Source organism: Oryctolagus cuniculus, chromosome 17, assembly GCF_051225735.1.
Source record: "Oryctolagus cuniculus isolate XC-2025 breed Fujian yellow rabbit chromosome 17, ASM5122573v1, whole genome shotgun sequence".
NCBI lineage: Eukaryota > Metazoa > Chordata > Mammalia > Lagomorpha > Leporidae > Oryctolagus > Oryctolagus cuniculus.
The window spans coordinates 36,654,867-36,667,656 of NC_142883.1; the positions used below are offsets into that span (position 1 = coordinate 36,654,867).

Here is a 12,790-nt window from a genome sequence, read left to right on the forward strand (position 1 = left end):
CTCCAAAAACCATTAAATAAGTCTTTATGTTATTTAGTATTTCTTTGACATCTGACAATCACTGACCAAATGCAAGACACTAGGTACTGAGTTTATAAAATTAAACTGAGGCCGGCGCCGCAGCTCAACAGGCTAATCCTCCGCCTAGCGGCGCTGACACACCGGGTTCTAGTCCCAGTCGGGGCTCCGGATTCTGTCCCGGTTGCCCCTCTTCCAGGCCAGCTCTCTGCTGTGGCCAGGGAGTGCAGTGGAGGATGGCCCAAGTGCTTGGGCCCTGCACCCCATGGGAGACCAGGAAAAGCACCTGGCTCCTGGCATCGGATCAGCGCGGTGCGCCGGCCGTAGCGCACCAGCCGCAGCAGCCATTGGAGGGTGAACCAATGGCAAAAGGAAGACCTTTCTCTCTGTCTCTCTCTCTCTCACTGTCCACTCTGCCTGTCAAAAAATAAATAAATAAATAAATAAATTTAAACTGAGATGATTCTTACCATTAAAGTCCTCACAATCTACCTGGTTGTTTTCACAGCCCATTGGTAATAATATGGTACGTGCTGAGCAAGGGCCACATTCTCTTTACCTTTGCATCCCTCAAACTTAGTACCTAGTGTTAGTAGAATGAGTGAACAGAGGTGATTTAAAACAGATTCATTAATTTGCCTCCTTTTTACCTCAAAATATAAATTTACCGTTCCAGTCATTTTAAAGAGATCATCTTTTCCAAGGATAACCAATCCTCTTGTGCCTTTGATTTTAGGTAGTTCCGTGTGTGCTAGACCTTTATTTCATCAGTATCAGTTATTTCTCCAATACTTTAAATCTTCTTCCTGACTCATAACTACTTAAAATATTTTCGCTATCTGGGTAAAGCTGCAGCTTGCAATGCCAACATCCCCCATGGGCACCAGTTCAATTCCTGGCTGCTTTGCTTCCAATTCAGATGCCTGATAATGTGATATGCCTGGAAAAGCAGCAGATGACGACCCAAGTGATTGGGTCCCTGCACCCACATGGTACACCCAGATGAAGCTCCTGGCTTTGGCATGCCCAGCCCTGGTCATTGCAACCATTTGTGGCATGAAGCAATGGATGTAAGATCTCTCTTTCTTTCCCTTTCTAATTCTGCCTTTCAAAAATAAATAAATAAATCTTAAGGGGAAAAAAATGGCAGAGCCAGTGTTGTGGCATAGTAAGTAAAAACTCTTATTGTATTTTCAAGATAACAGTAGTATATTCCCTTGTGCCCTTAAATATCACCGTGTCTATTTCCTGCTTCACAAAATATTCATTCATCATTACAAGTACTTAAAATATGCTTAATGCCCACATTCGGTCACCAAAACTTTTCATTCTGGATGTTCACTAAGCCTCCACTGACCCTGCATTCTTCAGGTTCTTTCTTTATCATTGCTTGGAATAAAGGAGATAATTTTCAAGTGAATCAGGGAGAAAAGAAAAGAATTTTCCCACTGCTGATTGTTTGTAGGCATGGAATTATTTAAGAAAACAAAATCATGTTTCTATGCAACCCACGTGGAACCGAAGACATATGGCCATACAGAAGCATGTGTATTAATTTTTACTGCAGTGGTCCCTTATAACAGTCAAAACATGGAATCAACACAAATATCCAACACCTTGAGTCAGTGTTTAGCTTAACAATTAAGATGCCCATGTCCCACACTGGATTACCTGGATTCAATTCCTGACTCCCATTCCTGATTCTACCTAGCTTCCTGCTAATGCAGACCCTGGGTGGCAGCAGCAGTGATGGTTCGAGAAACTGGGTTTCTGGCACTCACATGGATGATCTGGATGGCATTTGCAGTTCCCACCCTCAGCCACTGTGGAGATTGAGAATGAACTAATGGGGTTGTGAACTACTGTCTATCTCAAATAGATTGATGAGTGGAAAACTGATGAATGAACAGATAACAAAATGCAATTAAATCCTTCAGTGGAAAATAATTCAGTCACAAGAACAAATGAAATACAGATATAAGCAACAACATGCAAAACTCATGATATTATGCTGTATCAAAGCTGCCAGACATGAAAGGCCACATGTTACATATTTCATTTATATGAAATATCCAAAATGGGCATAGAGTGACAGGAAGACTGGTGGTTGTCAGGAGTGTGGGCACTAGAGGGTAGTGAATAAACACAACGGCTATGAGATTTTTAGGAGATAACAAAGAAAATATGCTGGAATTAATGATCATGGAGATGTAACTTCTTTGTGAATACACTACAAATCACTGAATTACACATTTTAAAAAGGTGATTTTAAGGTATGTGAATCATATCTCAATTTTAAAAAACAGACAGGTAAGGTTTCATTAGGCTAGTAAGTCTGGGGCTATTCGTACAGAAGTTAGCAGTTGTGTTTTTTGTTTTTGTTTTTGTTTTTGTTTTGACAGGCAGAGTGGACAGTGAGAGAGAGAGACAGAGAGAAAGATCTTCATTTGCCGTTGGTTCACCCCTACAATGGCCGCCTCAGCCGGCGCACCGCGCTGATCCGTAGCCAGGAGCCAGGTACTTATCCTGGTCTCCCTTGGGGTGCAGGGCCCAAGCACTTGGGCCATCCTCCATTGCACTCCCTGGCCACAGCAGAGAGCTGGCCTGGAAGAGGGGCAACCGGGACAGAATCCGCCGCCCTGACTGGGACTAGAAGCCGGTGTGCCGGCGCCGCAAGGCGGAAGATTAGCCTAGTGAGCCGCGGCACCGGCCAGCGGTTGTGTTTTTGTTATCTACTTTATTTCCAATCTCATTGCCCTAAAGATGAAGAGCCTCAAATGCTATTTTGCCTACTAGCAGAGCCAGATAAATATAAAAATCCACCCAGGCTGAAATCCTTAGTTTAAGTTCAAGTTCCCTGACAAAAGTATGAGAACAGTGTTTAATAGCATCACCAAATTATCAAATCATTTCTTACCATCAAGTATTTTTTATCTTCTTGGTCCTGGCACATTGAGATGGCATCTTGTGGTGGAATCATATTCCAAAGTCCATCACTCCCCAAGATAATATACTTGTGCTTCTGGGGGTCAAGAGTGTGGACACTTGTGTCTGGTTCAGGTGACACCACAAACTCACCAGTGAAGAAATCATAGCTCCACAAATCACCTGCAGGAAGGAAGAAAAACCAACAGGCATTATTTGCAAGCCAGATGAAAGCAGAAAACATGTTCATCTTAATAGAAGCAGAACAGCATTTTTTAAAACTTTCAAAACCCATTCATGATTTATAAAACTTAGGAACAAAAGGGAATTGCCTCAATCTGATAAAGGGTAACCATTAGATACCAATATCAAATACCTTACTTAAAAAGTAAAATGTTTGGGGCCAGAGCTGTGGCGCAGCTGTGGCCTGCAGTACGGACATAGCATATGGGCACTGGTTTGAGTCCTGGCTGTTCCACTTTCGATCCAGCTCTCTGCTGTGGCCTAGGAAAGCAGTAGAAGATGGCCCAAGTCCTTGGGCCACTGCACTGGCATGGGAGACCCGGAGAAAGTTCCTGGCTTCCAATCAGCTCAGCTCAGCTCAGCTCTGGCCATTGTGGTCATTTGGGGAGTGAACCAGCAGATGGGAGACCTCTCTCTCTCTGTCTACCTCTCTGTGTAACTCTTTCAAATAAATCTTAAAAAAAATCTTAAAAGTAAAATGGGGCTGGTGCTGTGCTGCAGTGGGTTAAGCCATTGTCTGCAGCACCAGCATCCCCTATGGGCACCAGTTTGAGTCCCAGCTGTTCCACTTCCAATCCAGCTCCCTGCAAATACATCTGGGAAAGTAGCAGAGAATGGCCTAGGTACTTAGGGTCCTGCACCCACATGGGAAACCCAGAAGAAACTCATAGCTTCAGATTGGCCCAGCTCTGGCTGTTGAGGCCATTTGGGGGAGTGAACCAGTAGATGGAAGGTCCCTCCCCACCCCCTTTTCCCCTCTCACTCTGTCTTTCCCTCTCTGTAAGTCAGCCTCTCAAATAACTAAATTAAATAAATAAATAAATAAAATATTTGTTTAAAAAATTTTATGGTAATTAAAAAAAAGAAACAGAAAAAATAAAAATAAAAAAGTTCATGGAAAAATGGAATTGAAAATGGGGTAGGCATTTGGCTTAGTGTTTAAGATATCTGCATCCCCTAAGGGAGTGCCTAGTCTTCCACTCCTGATTCCAGCTTCCCATTAAAGAGCACCATGGGAGGCAGCAGGTTATGGGTCAAGTGGTTTGGTCCCTAACACTCACATGGAAACCGAGAATGAGTTCCTGCTCCTAGCTTTGGCCTGGCCCAACTTCAGCTGTTGTAGAATCAGTAGGTGAGAAATCTGTTTCTCTCCTGCCTCCCAAATAAAATTTAAAAAAAAATTTTTTAATGGTACATTTATTTTGGTGCAAAAAAAACCCTCTGAAATCCATGCACAATTTTCCACAATACACATTATCTATGAAATTTTTTCTTCTTAAGCATAGATTTCAATTTTTTTGCACCTAAATAAACTTTTTTTTTTAAACCCGCCAAACCTCTGATTTTTTTTTTTTTTATATTTTATTATTTTTTTTTGACAGGCAGAGTGGACAGTGAGAGAGAGAGACAGAGAGAAAGGTCTTCCTTTGCCATTGGTTCACCCTCCAATGGCCGCCGCAGCCGACGCACTGCGGCCGACACACCGCGCTGATCCGAAGGCAGGAGCCAGGTGCTTCTCCTGGTCTCCCATGGGGTGCAGGGCCCAAGGACTTGGGCCATCCTCCATTGTACTCCCAGGCCACAGCAGAGAGCTGGCCTGGAAGAGGGGCAACCGGGACAGAATCCGGCACCCCGACCGGGACTAGAACCCGGTGTGCCGGCGCCACTAGGTGGAGGATTAGCCTAGTGAGCTGCGGCGCCGGCCTTAAATAAACTTCTTTTTAATTCTATTTTCCACAAACTCTTTGAAATTTATACAATCATATTCTGAAACATAAAAAAAATCTGAGTAAATGGAGAAACAAACTAAATTTCCAGAAAAAAAAAGTTTTAATTTTATAAAGATGTTAGTTCTTTCCAAGATAATCTATAAAGCACTGTAATGCCAACCAGAACCCAGAACTTTTATAGCATTTTACTTGCTGACTACGAAATGTATAGAGAAGAGCACAAAAAGGGTCAGGATTAGCCAAGATAATTCTGAAGAAAAAGAACAAGATGAGGAGAAGTTGACCTGTGGTTATCTGAAAACCTCCTGATTAACCTGAGGTCCACAAAGAGCTTACATCAAATTTACAGAATGAGTGCCAGTTACTTGGAAGAAAATTCCAGAGGTAATGAGTATTTTCATTATCTTAGCCTACCATACCCAGAAAGATTTTTTTTTTCCATATGAGTACCAAACCTCTTCCTTGATAACTGCCACACAGAACAATGTCTCAACTCCTGCCATTTAGGTCTATCAGAAATAAACCTCAGGGAGTAGATATTTAATCTAGTGGTTAAGATGCCTGTGTCTCGGGACCAGCACTGCGGTATAGCAGGTTAAGCTGCCACCTACAGCACTAGCAACCAACATGGGTGCCGGTCTGAGTCCCAGCAGCTCAACTTCTGACCCAGCTCCCTGTTGATGCACCTAGGAAAGCAGTGGAAAATGGTCTAAGAAGAAGCTCCTGGCTCCTGGCTTCAGTCTGGCACAGCTCCAGCTGTTGCGGCCATTTGGGAAATGAACCAGCAAACAGAAGATGTCGCTCTCTGTCTCTCCCCTCTAACTTTGCCTTTCAAGTAAAATTATAAAAATGTTTAAAAAATACTAATATTTTATACATGCCTGGGTTCAATTCACAGCTCTAGTCCCTGGTTTCAGTTTCCTACCAATGCAGGCCTTAGGAGGCAACAGCGATGGATAAAGTATTGGGTTTCTGCCACCCACATGGGAGACCTGGATTGCATTCCTAGTTCCTTACTCTTGCCTTGTGTATTTGGGTAGTTAGTTAGCCAATATAAGTCTGGTCTTTCTGCTTCGCAAATTTTTAAAAATATTTTAGCTTTATTTAAAAAATAAAAACAGAAAGAAATAAGAACTATTAGTTAACCCAGGCCATCAAAAACAAAACTGAAGTAGAAAGGAAAAGAATAATTTATAGAAATAAACTCTTTTGTAATTCATAAAACTACAAAAGTGAAAAAATATAAAGTCTTGTTTTTCTCCCAAGAAGTGAAGAACAGATAGAAAGGAAAAAACATTAATTTCATCCTATTTGTTGTGAAGAACTTAGAAGACCTAAACTAAAGCATTTTTTAATACTTTTATTTAAGATTTATTTATTTATTTGAAAGAGTTACACAGAGAGAAGAGAGGCAGAGAGAGAGAGAGAGGTCTTCCGTCCGATGGTTCACTCCCCAGATAGCCACAATGGCCGGAGCTGCTCCAATCCGAAGCCAGGAGCCAGGAGCTTCTTCCGGGTCTCCCATGCGGGTGCAGGGGCCCAAGGACTTTAGCCATCTTCTACTGCTTTCCCAGGCCATAGCAGAGAGCTGAATTGGAAGAGGAGCACCTGGGACTAGAACCGGCGCCCATATAGGATGCCGGCGCTTCAGGCCAGGGCATTAACCCGCTGCACCACAGCACCGGTCCCCTAAAGCATTTTTTTAGACAAGAGAGTAAATAGCTTTTCCTCACTTTCAGCTGGTTTTTTATTAAATGATGGGAAGCTCTTTGTCCCTACCCTATCTTATTTAAGCTTCTTTATTAGCTCCCATTATAAATACCAGCCAATTCAAACATGCTCTGAGCCCAAGGAAGGAGTAATTTAAATCGATTACGCCACTCCAAAATATTAAAATTCACTGCTAAAATTAAGTTATTTAAACAGGCAAATTCAACCTCCAAAGCAGCAAAGAACACATGTGACTATTAAAAACTAATTATCATCCATGTCAGTGCACAAAGACACATTTCCTCTAACAGCAAATAAAAATTACCACAGAGATAGTTAAGACAGAAATCATAAATGATGACAAAAACTTTCAAAAGCATTTTTCTTATTATTTAGATGATACAGCAACTCCAAATAAGAAGATAAATTTATAAAAGCTGAATTCCTAATGTGTATAAACTGAAATCTAGATAAAAAAAAAAAAAAGAAATTCTAATTTTCACTCTAATGCAGATTATATGGCCTTGAAGAAGAGTCACAATTTCTCACATATAAACATTAATCTCTAGGTTCTTAACCTCCTTAAATAGAATTGCTCCTTTACTTAAAAAGGCAATATATTCACAGTACAAAAACAAAAAAGGTACAAAAGGATATGTCATGAAGATTCTCATTTCCCTGGGTTGGTGCTATGGCATAGAGTGGGTTAAGTCACCACACTGCCAGCATTCCATATGGACGTGGGTTAGAGTCATGGCTGTTCTACTTCCAACCCAGCTACCTACCAGTGTGCCAGGGAAAGCAACTTAAGATGGCCCGAGTACTTGGGCCCCTGCACAGACATGGGAAACACAGATAAAGCTGCTGGCTCCTGGCTTCAGCCTAGCCCAGCACTGGTCGTTGAGGCCATTTGGGAAGTGAGCCAATCCAAAGCCAGGAGCCAGGAACTTCTTTCAGGTCTCCCACATGGGTGTTAGAGCCCAAGTACTTGGGCCATCTTCTATTGCTTTCCCAGGCACATTAGCAGGGAGCTGGATGGGAAGTGGAGCAGCCGGAACTTTAATCTGCACCCATACAGGATACCAGCGCTGTAGGCAGAGGCTCTACCTGCTATACCACAGCACTGGGCCCTCACTCCCAGTTTCAGTTATTTTTTTCAAATAGTCAAAAGAACAAATCCAAAGAAGAATCACTATCTTTGACAAATGAAAATGTATGAAGGGCCAGCACTGTGGCGCAGCAGATTAAGCCACAGCCTGCAGTGCCAGCATACCACATCGGCAACAGTTCCAGTCCTGGCTGCTCTACTTCCAATCCAGCTCCCTGCTAATGTATCTGGGAAAGCAGCAGAGGATAGCCCAAGTGCTTGGGATGCTGCACTCATGAGGAAGACCTGGATGAAGCTCCTGGCTCCTGTTTTGGACCTGTCACAGCCCTGGCTGTTGCAGCCATTTGGGGAGTGAACCAGTAGATGGAAAACCTCTCTGTCTCTCCCTTTCTCTCTAACCCTGCCTTTCAAATAAAAACAAAATAAATCTTAAAAAAAAAAAAAAAAAAAAAAAAGAGTATGCTGAATTTGGAGTCTGTAACCTTGCTTAATTTGTTTATTAATTTCAGAAGTTTTTGGGAAAATCTTTATGATTTTCTAATGCAGAGATCTGTCTATAAGATGCTTGTAATTATTTGTTGAGGGCTGGCATTGTGGCAAAGCAGGTGAAGCCGCCACCTGCGATGCCAGCATCCCATATTCCCATATGGGTGTTGAATCAAATCCTGGTTGCTCCATTTTTTTTTTTAAAGAGAGGGAGAGAAAGGTGGAGGGGGGGGAGAGGGAGGGATGGAGAGGTCTTCTATCTGTTGACTCACTCCCCAAATTTATGCGCTGATGTGAAACCAGGAGCTAGAAGCTTCTTCCAGGTTCCCCAGAGGGTACAGGGGCCCAAGCACTTAGGCCATCTTCTAATTCTTTCCCAGGCCGTAGTAGAGAGCTGGATCAGAAATGGAGCAGCTGGGACTTGAACTGGTGCCCATAAGGGATGCCAGCACTACAGGTGGCAGTTTTATCCACTATGCCACAGCAACAGCCCCTGCTTCACTTCTGATCCAACTTCCTATTAATGTGCCTGGGAAAGCAGCAGAGGACAGTACTTGGGCCCCTGCACCTACCTGGGAGACCCGGAAGAAGCTCCTGGCTTCAGACCAGCTCAATATGGCTGCTGCAGCCATTTGGGGAATGAACCAGTAGATGGAAGATCTCTCTGTCTCTTCTTTCTCTCTGTAGCTCTGCCTTTCAAGTAAACAAATAAATCTTTAAAAAAAATTATTTGTTGAACCATGTGAATTAGGTTATAGACTCAAAACATTTCATCTCCAAACAGTAGTACCTCAGCATTTATCTTCTATACATGACGATGTTCCCCTCCACAATCACATAATTCCAAAATTTCCTAATGATAAGCTATTATAATATAAAGTGCATGTTCAAATTTCTCGAATTATCATAATAATGCATTTTAATATCCAAGATCCAGTCAAGAATCATTTATTACATATAGCTGTTATGCTTTAAAAGCCATTTTTTAAAAGATCTATTTATTTATTTGAAAGGTGGAGTTACAGAGGCAGAGATAGAGTTATCTTCCACCCACTGGTTCACTCCCCAAATGACTGCAACAGCTGGAGCTAAGCCGATCCAATGTCAGGAGCCAGGAGCTTCTTTCACATGGGTGTAAAGGCCCAAGGACCTTCCATTGCTTTCCCAGGCCATAGCAGAAAGCTGGATCGAAGTGAGCATCCAGGATTTGAACCAGCATCCACATGGGACATTAGCACTATAGGCAGTGGCCTTACCCACAATGCCACAGCGCCAGCCCTTAAAAGTCATGTTGTACCCAGAATAATTTTATTACCTATAAATAAGCAACCAATCATTACACAGAATAATTTTTAATTTGGATTTGTCTGATTGTTTTCCTTCATTCTCATGCTACATATGGACTTGTATCCAGGTTAAACTTTGTTTCTGGCCAAAATACTACATTGCTGAAGTCCTTCTCAGTGTATGATATGAGCGGGAATACTGAGCCTATTACTGGCAATTCTAAGTTCGGTTATTTGGTTAAAGCACTGTCTACTGGTATTATCAAGTTGCCTTCTTCTTTCTCTAACCTGATGGGTAATCTGAAGAGTGATGGTTTTAGACTGTGTGAAATATGCTATGTTTCAGCTTCCTTGATGATTCTTCCATGAATCAATTTTTACTATAACGACTATAAATGGATGAATTAGAATGTTCTACCTACATATATTAGTTACCCATCTTTAAAAACAATTTATTTATTTAAGAGGCAGATCCAGCCTTTTGTTGGGTTTTGTCTTTGCCCTTTGACTATTCCCCAAAGTGTGCTTAAAAGACTCCACTTCAGGCCGGCGCTGCGGCTCACTAGGCTAATCCTCTGCCTTGCGGCGCCGGCACACTGGGTTCTAGTCCTGGTTGCCCTCTTCCAGGCCAGCTCTCTGCTGTGGCCAGGGAGTACAATGGAGGATGGCCCAAGCGCTTGGGCCCTGCACCCCATGGGAGACCAGGAGAAGCACCTGGCTTCTGCCTTCGGATCACCGCGGTGCGCTGGCCGCGACAGCCATTGGAGGGTGAACCAACGGCAAAGGAAGACCTTTCTCGCTGTCTCTCTCTCTCTCACTGTCCACTCTGCCTGTCAAAAAAAAAAAAAAAAAAAAAAAAAGACTCCACTTCAACCAGTTTCTCGGTCTTCCTCTCTTGGAGTCCTGCTCCTGGCTGCTGTGGCAGATTTCTGACTCAAAATAAATTTTGCTCTGCTCACAAAAGAAAAAAATAAAATAAAAGGGGGGTAAGGGGGAGCAGAATGATAGAGAAAAAGACAGAAAGAGATCTTCATTTGCTGGCTCATTCCCCAAAAGGCACAATGATCTGGGCTGGTCCAGGACAAAACCATGAGCCTAGAACTGCATCTGTGTTTCCTACCTGGGTGGCAGGAGCCCAAGCACTTATTTTTGTAAAGAAGTTCTTTCCCTCTTCTATGTTTTTAAAAATGTTTACTTATTATTATTTGTTATTTTTTAAAAAAATAAGATTTTACTTATTTGAAAGGCAGAGTTACAAAGAGAGGAAAAAAAGACAGAGATCATCCATCTACTGGTTTCTCCCTACATGGCTATAATGGTTGGGGCTGGGCCAGCCCAAAGCCAAAAACCTGGAACTCCATCTGCGTCTCCCAGATGGGTGCAGGGGCCATTTTCCGATGCTTTCCCAGGACCATTAACAGGGACCTGGATCGGAAGTGGAGCAGCCAGGATTCGAACCAGTGCCCATATGAGATAACAGTGTCACAAGCAGCAGTTTAATCCGCTACACCACAATGTCCCCAGCCTCCCACCCTTCCTTTTTTTTTTTTTGGGGGGGGGGAATCTATTTTTTAGGATCAGTTTAGACTTATGGACTTTTTTATTCAGATACTTTAACTTATTCCTGTTATAACATGATCACATTGATTTAAGTTTGCTAGCAAATGTCCCTAGAATCTGAATTTCAATTCAAGGAATCCATGTGGTTTTATTTAAGATCAAATAACTAGTAAGTGTAAGAATCAGGTCAAGTTTTTATTGTTGGCCTTCTGTTTGTACACCAAAATAGTATGACGAATGTCATTTATACTGATTCTGAAAGGAGGCCCTTTGAACATTGCTAGGTATGGTTAGTTGCCTGCTCAATGGCCTTTTCCCTTTTATGTTCAGTAGAGGGCGCTAATGCAACATTAAAAGAAAAGTTGTTTCCTCTGGTTCCAATCAGCTCATCTCCACTAGCTCCAGTGGCACATGGCAATCAGCAGGTCACAGGGACCCAGTAGTCCTTATTCCTAGAAAATTTCAGCAGCCCTCTCTATTGGTAGCTTCCCAACAATTTTTGTTCTAATTCCGTTCTCAAAACAGCTAATCATGGGGCCAGCACTGCAGTTTATCTGCCACTTGTGATGCTGGCATCTCACTGGAGTGCCCAACTGCTTCACTTCTGACCCAGCTCCCTGCTCGCACGTGGGAGACCCAGAGGAGAGTTCCAGGCCTCCAGCTTTGGCATGGCCCAGTCCTGGCCATTCAAGCCATTTGGGGAATGAAACCATAGATGGAAGACATCTCTATCATTCTGCCTTTCAAATAGATTAATTTGAAGAAATCCTGCTATTTATCAAAACCTTCACTCACACATATACACACACACATCAAAATTATCTCCTTAAGACACAAATCTAGGGGCTGGCGCTGTGGCGCAGTGGGTTAAAGCCCTGGCCTGAAGCACCAGCATCCCATATGGGTGCCGGTTCTAGTCCCGGCTGCTCCTCTTCTGATCCTGCTCTCTGCTGTGGCCTGGGAAAGCAGTAGAAGATGGCCCAAGTCCTTGGGCCCCTGCACCCATGTGGGAGACCCAGGAGAAGCTCCTGGCTTCGGATTGGCACAGCTCCGGCCGTTGCAGCCATCAGTGGAGTGAACCAGAGGATGGAAGAACTCTCTCTCTTCTCTCTCTCTCTCTCGGTAACTCTTTCAAATAAATAAAATCTTTTAAAAAATGAATAAAATTAAAACACACACACACACAAATCAAGTGGTTAGTGTGATGTTGGAGCAGGTTAAGCTGCTGCTTGTGGAACACTATAACTCGAGTAAGGGCTAAAGTCACAGATAACTCTGTTTCCAATCCAGTTACCTGCTAACATGCCTGTGGAAACAGTGTATGATGGTCCAAGCACTGGGGCCCCTGCCACCTACATGGGAGACCTGGATAGTATTCAAGGTTCCTGGTTTCAGCCTGGACCAGCCCCAGTCATTACTGCCTTTTGGGGAATATACCAGCAGATCTAAGATCTCTGTCACTCTGCCTTTCAAATAAATAAATAAATGTTTTTTTAAAAATGGAAAGACAACATTTCATGTTCTATCTATGGTACCACAATTTTACAAATACACAAATCTAGTTATACATTTCCCACTCTTAACTCCATACTAGCTGACTACCGCTCTCAGGATAAGGACATGACTCTTTACCACAGCCTATAAGATGCAGTATTTTTTTTACCCATATCACTTACTCCCCAATCTCTTTCTAGCATATTGGCCTGTATCAGTCTCATATAATC

At 42.8% G+C, this 12,790-nt stretch overlaps 1 protein-coding gene across 3 annotated transcripts in view; it reads right to left on the minus strand.

Moving 5' to 3' along the window:
• The window catches only part of PPM1D (protein phosphatase, Mg2+/Mn2+ dependent 1D), a 71,987-nt gene that overhangs the window by 8,919 nt on the left and 50,278 nt on the right, over nucleotides 1-12,790 (minus strand). For all 3 annotated transcript variants that reach the window (XM_008271185.5, XM_089317323.1, XM_089317322.1), the window contains one exon: nucleotides 2,936-3,126. In XM_008271185.5, the coding sequence (XP_008269407.4) occupies nucleotides 2,936-3,126 (191 nt within the window). The remainder of the gene's footprint in view (nucleotides 1-2,935; nucleotides 3,127-12,790) is intronic.